The sequence below is a fragment of the Talpa occidentalis genome, unplaced genomic scaffold (genome assembly GCF_014898055.3).
Source record: "Talpa occidentalis isolate TD23 unplaced genomic scaffold, MPIMG_talOcc4v2.1 talOcc4.11, whole genome shotgun sequence".
Taxonomy (NCBI): Eukaryota; Metazoa; Chordata; class Mammalia; order Eulipotyphla; family Talpidae; genus Talpa; species Talpa occidentalis.
In genome coordinates this window covers 58,392,949-58,401,780 of record NW_023601104.1, presented here as the reverse complement: position 1 = coordinate 58,401,780, position 8,832 = coordinate 58,392,949, and the positions used below count along the sequence as shown (strand labels likewise).

Sequence of the window (8,832 nt, the reverse complement as noted above, 5' to 3'; positions counted from 1 at the left end):
TGTTTTTAAAAGTATGATACTGATAAAGCTGATGCTGAAGAAACTGGTTTTTGACAAATGAAAGAACTTTCTATTTTAATTAGGAATTAATTCTTAATTAAGAAAAACAACTCAGCTTGACACTGGTGGTGCTGGTCCATTATGGGCTTCTTTATATGGGAACGTGTCTAATACTTGGTGTCAGAGAAGAGAATAGAATGTCTGACTGCTGAGGTAAGCAGTTGACAATGGAAGGAAATGAATGAAGTCCAATGATATGGGACTCCTTTCATTGCATAATTCTTCATTCAACTCACCAACAGAATTTATTCTTATTTCCCCTCTTTTCATCCCTTAGAAGAGTGAGGAGAGAGGTGAAGAAAGGCCAAAAATGTGACATCAATTGATGTCATTTACACAGAAATACAGAAATACAAAGGAGAAGAGACGTTAAGTCTCCTTTAACCTCTGCTTTATGGAAACTCCAGAGCCCCTTAGATTATTGCAAAACATACATAAGATACAAAATGCAAAATATAGTTTTGTCTCATATTGTTAGGGGGAAATGATGTCCTGAGTTAATCCCATACAGGCTTTGTGGATCCCACCCCCACTCCAGACTAAAGCCATCAAGACATTGGGAAAGACAAATCCCATCACCACCAAGGGAGGGTGGCTGGGACCTGAGGGTGGAGTTGGGCAGCCAGGTTGGATATAAAAACCAAACACGTGGGCCTTGGGCTCTCGCTGGCTTGCAATCGCTCGCCTCCTGGCTTCACCGCTCCTGGCTGGCGGCCAACTCTGAGAGCGCCATTTTGGGATTCCTGATCGGCGGATTGGGTAGGACTCATTTAAAACTTTGTCTCCCACTTTTCTCCCAGAGCTGTACATTTCCTCATTTCCCCTTCCCTTGTAAATAAACCTTTTATTAACCTTTCATGTGTGCCTGCAGTAGAGCATTGATAAGTCTTTTTAAGCGCGCGGGTGAGGACCCACAGTCAGGCACCCCGTTTTGTATCGGGGTTGCTCTACAACAATATGACTTTTGATAGTGTAACAACACTAATCTTTAATCTGAATATGCTAATCTTTTTATCTGAAGTATAAGAATGCTGGTTGTGAGTTGACAAGTGCAAGACAGTTTTGAACTGTAACATTTCCCCCCTACCTGGTGCAATACTTACTGATGTTGGAGTGTCTCTCTCTCTTTTTTTTTTTTTTTTTTTTACGAATGAGGCAATTTATTAGCCCAGCATTGTTTCTTGGTTCTAATGCTTCTTGTTGGCAGCTGCCACCTGTCCAGCGATTCTGTCCAGATCTCTCTGTCCCTGAGGTGTCAGTTTGTGGCCCCCATCTTTGTCCTTTTCCACCATTTTCAGCCCCTCCAGGGCTTGGAGGACTCGACGGGCCACACTCTTGGAGCCTCTGCTGAAGTGGCTGGGCATGACGACATTCCGCTGACGCCCCCCATAGATCTTGGTCATGGAGCCGACCCCAGCACCGCCCCGGAGGTGCAGGTGCCGCGCTGTGGAAGCAGCTCTCGTGTAGAACCAGTTTTCATCGTAGGGTGCGAGCTCTTTATGCTTGGCCAGCTTAACAGTGTCCACCCATTCAGGGACTTTCAGCTCCCCAGACTTTTTGAGGAAGGCTACCAGAGCTCTGACGAACTCCTGCTGGTTCACATCTTTTACAGTAACTCCAGGCATCAGGCCGAGTCTCGGTTCCCGGACCGCACCGACCGGTCATGCCTGGGCCTGCTGCTCGCACGTAGCCGCAGTTTCCGTCTCTATTTTTTGTCCTGCAAACTTCTTAATATAAAATCTAGGTCCTTTTTAACTTTGTATTACCTAAGATATCATTGCATTAAAAAATATTGGTAGGGCAAGGTGTTAAGACGCAGCACTATGAAGCTGTCTGCAGCCACTGCAGCCCAAGTTCGATCCCCGGCCAGGGAGGTAACCCACATGGTGCAGCAGACCTCTCCTGTGTCACCCGCTGCCCCCCTCATCAGTGTATTTCAGTCTGCCTGTTCTGTTCCCCACTCTGGTGAATCCTCTCACCCCCTGCATCTCTGGCCTAGACCCCTGCTCTTGTATACATAAATAAATATTTTTAAAAACTAAATAAAAAATAAAAAATATTGGTGTATAATAAATATCAAAAAACCATGTACTAAGCTGTATTACATTCACCAAAGTTACCCAGGCCCTGATCTTGGGAGAATTTGAAATACTATCTAACGTTACAAAAGGAACTATACAGATGTGATTAAATTGAGCATCTTGAAATGAGGAGATAATTCTGGATCATCTAGAGGGACCCTAGGTAGTGACAAAAGAGAAGGAAGCAGGATGAAAATACAAGCAGGGACCAGAATTATTCAGGGTTACAAGCCAAGGAACATAGAGCTACCAGAAGTGAAAAAAGGCAAAGAAATTGTTTCTCCCCAGAAGAAACACAAATTTGTCACCCATTCTGAACTTTAGATCTCCAGGACTGTAAAATAAATTTGTATTGATTGAAGCTACTAAATTTTGTGGTAATTTGTTACAACAGCAATAAGAAATTAATATAGAATGAAATGAGAAGTAAAAGACTTTAATGCTACCGAGTTGGATAATGTTGCAAAATAATACTTTTTGTTAAAGAGATATTCCTTTTGTAGGTTCATGAAATACACATTAATTCAGATGACCTCTTGAGCACACACACACTATTTGTGTATGGAATTTCGCTTCTGTAACATTTAACTAGAAACCAAGATTTTGAAACCTCAAAGATTATTTCAATACCCACTCAGGTGGCATTTGCTTTTCTTTTTTAGAGGGCCATATCACTGTGAATATTTTCATTCTATGGTAAGAAATACAGTGAGTAGTGCTGAAACTCAAGGATTCATCATCTTGATCTGCTAATTGAAGAATAATTGCAACCAAACTACAACTAAACTCACCAAGGTTTTATTTAAAAAATAGCTACACTAACAGATTATTATAATTCCAGCAACCTTTTCACTAATTACTCTCTCTAGAGACACAGAAAGAAATGGTGTGATCTCTAAACTCATCAAGTTGCTCCTGGAGTAATAATTTCTCATTTGTAGCCTGAATACCTCATTCAGTGCATCATTCGTCAAATCTGACAAAAGGGTATGAAATCCTAACACCTTCCCACAAGGAGCAGAAAGGCAAAGGGAAACTTCATTCCCCAATAGTCTGTTATGGAGGTAAAGTCTATAAAATTCCTTTTATTTGCTAATATTTATTCTTGAACTTAAAATGGAAAATCAATTAAGATTTTATTTTTTAATTTATAGTTAGCATTTTTAACATATGTTATTCAACCAGTTCCCTTTTTATGAGACAGTCTTCACAAAAGATTTTATATTAATGCATGGAATCAATGTCAGAGTAAGTAATCTATAAACAGTGAAAGCTTGTCAACATATATGCTTATGCCTGGTTACACTTTAACACAGCAGTCAGTATCAAACTTTATTCACATATTAGACAGCAAAAATGAAGAAACTATCTGGATAGTTCAAAGTTTCCCTCAATGACTTGTGTATATTATACAAAAGTGTGTTGGTGATACAAAATCACTGTTTTCAATTCTTGAAAGAATTTTATGGCCTGAATTATAGGCTGTAACTTAAAAGGATCAAGTTCATCTGGGAAATATTTGTGTCACACATCACAAAGTCATGAAGTTAAAGACAATGGACCATGTGTTCATATCCAAATAAGAAGTGAACCCAATTTTAGATAAGCAAAATCCAATAACAGATTTGAAATGTTAAATATCTGTCGCTTCAGTGCCAAAAAGAAGTGGAATCAACTGTGTTTAAATTGAGTCAGTTTGGGCAAATGACTCAGTCTTGTGGCTACCACTTAGTCATTTGTAATATGCAGAGGAAGAATATCAATTTCATTTTATCATGCTGTTTAAACCATAGACATACAGGTGTGTGTGTGTGTGTGCGTGTGTGTGTGTGTGTGTGTGTCTGTGCCCGCTATTTATCCCATTACCTGCAGTGGCTAGTACCATGCAAATAATAAATTTCATTTTAATATTGTTGAATAAATGAATGATCACTTAATAAATGTAACTGTTAATATTAGATATATATAACTTTTTAAATTAACTGCTTCAGTAAGTTCCATTCTGCCTTCAGAAACATCAGATATCATAGAAAAACACTTAAGTCACCATGACATTTGCCACTTTCTCATTGATTGGCATGTGAATTTAAAGAATGTATATGTATGTGCTTGTCTATATTAATCAAAGTAACACTAAGTACTGTAATTTGAAATTTAACACAATGGAAATTCTATTTATTCTCTTCTGAAATCTAGTCAGTTTGGATGTAGCAGAGGCAGTCTGGTGTGGTAAAAGATCACACAGCTTCACAGTCATCAAGTACCCACTCTCCTCCCCTGTCACGAGCCAGACTTTCCATTCACACTCACAGTTCTCACCATTTGTTCAGTGGTTGGGGAAGTTTCATCTACCTCCCATGTTTGTACTTTATGGCGATATCTAACTCCAAGAGAAGATTAAAAACAAACAAAGAAAAAACACAGTATGACTCGGCCAGAAATAAGAGGAACAAGTTTTAGTGAATAACTATCGTTTTTTTTAAATCACATTCTGCTTGTATGGTCACCGATTATATTGTTTTCTCCCCCACACATGCACAAACTCACTTCCTCCCTAAATAAAATAACCCAAAGTCCCACTGAGTCATTGTATCAAGCAAAAGTTCAGGATATCTAGATGATATGCTTCTAACAGACCATTTCAGGATATACTAATGAATTAGAAAATTGCTTTTCTCTCTTCCCAATACTGAACATAGGATAATGTAGCAGGAATAAGAATATTACAACAGAAATTTGTACATGTAAAGTGTTGCTATGCTTTATTTTTTTTTATTACTTACTTCGATGTCTTCTCTCTTAACATGATGGGTCAATTTGAGGTCATCTGGAAGGTACTTGTAAGGGCTATTACAATCTTTTTGCCCACTTGAGAAGTCTTATATACATACTTATTTACATTATGGTTCAATTTTTTTTATCAACTTATATTCCCGTTACTTGAGTACTAGTAACAATTGGGGTTGCTTTTCCAAATGTGCAAGGCACATGTTCTTTCAACTCTTACAAATATTTCCTTTCTTTTAAAATCAGGCAATTTTTTCTCTTTACTTATCCCTTTCACGAAAAATATTACTAAAGGGAAAAAGTGAAAATTGTACAATGTCCCTTCACTTCCAACCATGTTATTTAGCTACAGCATCAGTAAGGTATGTTCATCAAAAAAAATGTTTTGCATTGCTTAGTGTGGGTGTCCCTCTTTACAACTTGTAGCAAAATATTTATGGTTTGAATTGATAAGTGTTTATTAGCAAATGTAGTACTATAAAAAACACAAAAATAATCACAGTTATTTCACACAGCAGAGTTCATTTTTTACTATGTTATGGTTAAGCGGTAAAGGGGGTGTGAGCAGGGTCCCACTCAGAGAACATGTTTCCTTTCCTGTTTCCTGTTTCGTTTCCTTTCCTGTTTCCTGTTTCGAGTGGTCAGCAAAATGTGGCTGGGGAGAGAGGGAGGTAGATCGTGAAGGAGATTATCATGGGCCCCACTGAAAATACTCACATTACCTACTCTGACATCCAAGTATCAAATACCATCTTGACATATCTAACTTTAGTGTAAGCTGGTGATTTTGCTCTACATATATGCTCAAAAGAAAATGGAAATTGGATTGATGCACAACTAGCTATTGTCTGTTGCCACTGTACGTATGTGTAACACACACTTATTTACTGTTAAGCTACTTAAAAATCTGACAAAAGGGGGCACTGTGATGTGTTGTGACCATACGGCTCTCAATCTAATAACAATTTTTGTAAATAATAGAATCCAAAATCATCATTATCAGAGTAAAGAAAAACTGTAAAGTGATAAAATTTCATTTCTAAATTCTAACTAGTAATGAAGTAGAAAAAAATTATCATATTATTACTTTATTCTAAATTTCAGTCTGAAATAACTTATTAGTGTTGTTCTAGTAATTAAACGCATGCCAATCAAAATAGCAAAGGAGAGGAATTATCCACTTCTATACTGCTGGCTCGATCTGTGCTAACTTGATCCAGGCATTTCTGGATCAAATTTGGCAGTGTTGGCTAATTTTGGCAAGTAAGAATATGCTAGCATCAATGACATTAACATTTCCCAATGTCAATTAGAAACTGTACCATTCAATAAGTGAATTTACTAGTTCCAATTCACCCTGAAAGCTCTTTAATATCATTTCTATTGAAAGTCAGTTATCAACAGGCTTTTAGACATTTTTTATGACTGACATCTACTTTGGTAAAATCAAATCTTAAAGTTTTTTAAGCCCCAGAGCATGTTCTTTAATGCAGGTTTCAAAAACAGATTCCATATACTTGTTTGTGTATTTGAAAAGATAACTATGTTTTTGAAATAAAGATTTAGGATATCTGCTGGTTTTGATGACCACTTTGGGTTTCAGATGATATTCAGTATGAAGGGAAAAATGAGCAAGATATATTTTTACAAAAAAAAGGGTAAATCCCCAATATAAATATGACATAATAATTTATATCAAATCATATTTTTTTCCAGTTTTGCTTATTAAATAGCAACTCCAATTATTACTAGCACTTAAAGAAGCAGGACTATATAAGTTGATAAAAAATTTGAAAGTTATTTCAAATAAGCAAGTATATAAGATTTCTCAACTGATCAAAGAGACTGCAGTAAAGCAAAGGTCTCTCAACTATAAAATTCTTGATATGTAAGTTCTGAATGTTTTAAAATTAATCTCGGTTAGTTAAAAAGTATAAATTTTAATGGAGATGATTGTCCACTATTTAAAATGAATACTGTGGCTACCTAAACATACTTAATTCAGACATCTTGCTATTAATTTATCATTTAAGTAAGTGGGTATAAATTAGCTAATAATCTAAATAATCCTACTGTCTACTCTAAAATACTGGGTATCAGTGAACTTATTAAGAGATTGGTTTTTAATATTAGAATTTTATCACATTTAAGAAGGGTTTTATAGAAAGTGAACTATACTTTGCATATGCAATCTTGTATCAGTTTAATTGTTTATAAATGACATTTTCGTATTTGGCTCATGTCCATGCATTAATATTCCTAAGTTGCTTCATTTTTATAAATACATACTTAGGAATGATTGGTCCCAAGTAATTATTGCTCCTAATAAATGCATAAACAACTCACTGATACATTGGTAGGATTAATGACTATATTCAGAATTATTTCTCAATTCATGATTAATTAAAAGTGATACTTAAAAGGTAGAGGAACATTTTAAAAATTGTTACAAGAATTCCATGTACAGTTTTCACTTACCAGAAGACCACAGACAGCTGGGACATAGATGTAATTTACACTAAGTAAACGCAATTCATATTCACATATACTCCCATAGATACCAGGAAAGATAGCAAAATTAATTCTTACTCTAAAATTGAATTTCACATTAACTCATGTATCACTTATTCCTTTCCAAATGAAGTCAGATAATTTTAAACAGCGTGTAATAGCAATTGTTTGGATTTGTATATAATTTTCTTGAAACAACCAATTTCAAGAGCTTTATTAGCACATTAAAAAGAACATTCTAAGTATTCTAAGTCAAAAATCCATTTAAAAAGTAACACTCTACCTAAAATTTCCAAGTGAAAGTTCTTAAATCTTAATAATGATATATTTCCCAAAGAATTTATATACAATCCAGGAGGGAAAAATAAAAACCTTTAAACATTATTTTGTTTAATTTAATTTGTATAATTTGCTATTAATAAAAGATTCCATTTTCAGGTGTTCAGCCCTTTTCAATTCTACAGGGATGTTAACAAAACTACCAAGAGAAGCTTTAGGAATCACTAGAATATTTTTTCCCTATTTTTTATTGTTGTTCTTATTATTTATTGACAAACTCATAATAATAGTAATTTTTTCATCATCTTATTTAGGAAAATATAAACATTAATCTTATAATAATGCCTTTGCTCCCCTTTTTAAAAATATTTTTATTTATCTATGCATACAAGAACTGGAATGTAGACCAGCAGTGCAGGGGATAAGAGCATTCACCAGAGACAGAATGGGGAGCAGAACAGGCTGATCTACTAAAATATACTGCTAAGTGGAGCAGTGGGCAATACAGGAGAGGTTTGCTGTGCCATATGGGTTAGCTCCCTGGCCAGGGATCAAACTCATGCTGCAGTGGCTGGCAATAGCTTGATAGTGTAAGACTTAACCACTGCATCACCAGGGAGGCCTTCCTTCACCCCTTTTAAGATACCTTTTTGATTTATAATATCAGAGATCTGGTATCCAATGAAGGGAGAAGGTATGGATTGGAATATGGAGAAAAAAGTATAGAAAATGATTTAAACAAGAGCCTCTTAATGAAGGCTCTTTAAAGCCATGTGTGTGTTTCTATGGTGAAATTATAGAAGGTAGGATAGATAGATGAGGTATATAAACGTTTAATTTATTGGGGAAACCAAACAGGAAGGGGATTAGTGATTAATCATAGTATTGATTCATTTTACAACTGTGTGACATCACAGAATTTATAATACCCAACCTTTTACATACTCACAGATAAGGAAAATGAGAAACAAATTAGCTAAAGAAACTTGCATAGTGTGATTTAGCTACTAAGAACCATGAGTGAAGCACAAATGAAGTAAAATGGTGAAAAATTTAGCTATGAACATTAGATATCTCAATGTGAAACTTAATTTTTATTTACTTGAAAATTCAT

General features: G+C 35.5%; 1 protein-coding gene across 1 annotated transcript; it reads right to left on the bottom strand.

Moving 5' to 3' along the window:
• Positions 1 to 1,231: 1,231 nt before the first annotated feature.
• Positions 1,232 to 1,718, bottom strand: LOC119238268 (40S ribosomal protein S19-like). Its single transcript, XM_037501963.2, has one exon. The coding sequence runs from the start codon at positions 1,683 to 1,685 to the stop codon at positions 1,248 to 1,250; it is 438 nt and encodes a 145-aa protein (XP_037357860.1). The 5' UTR covers positions 1,686 to 1,718; the 3' UTR covers positions 1,232 to 1,247.
• Between the last annotated feature and the right edge of the window lie 7,114 nt (positions 1,719 to 8,832).

Coding starts and splice junctions, on each gene's coding strand:
- LOC119238268 (XM_037501963.2), bottom strand. CDS start 1,685: ATGCCTGGAGTTACTGTAAAAGATGTGAACCAGCAGGAGTTCGTCAGA.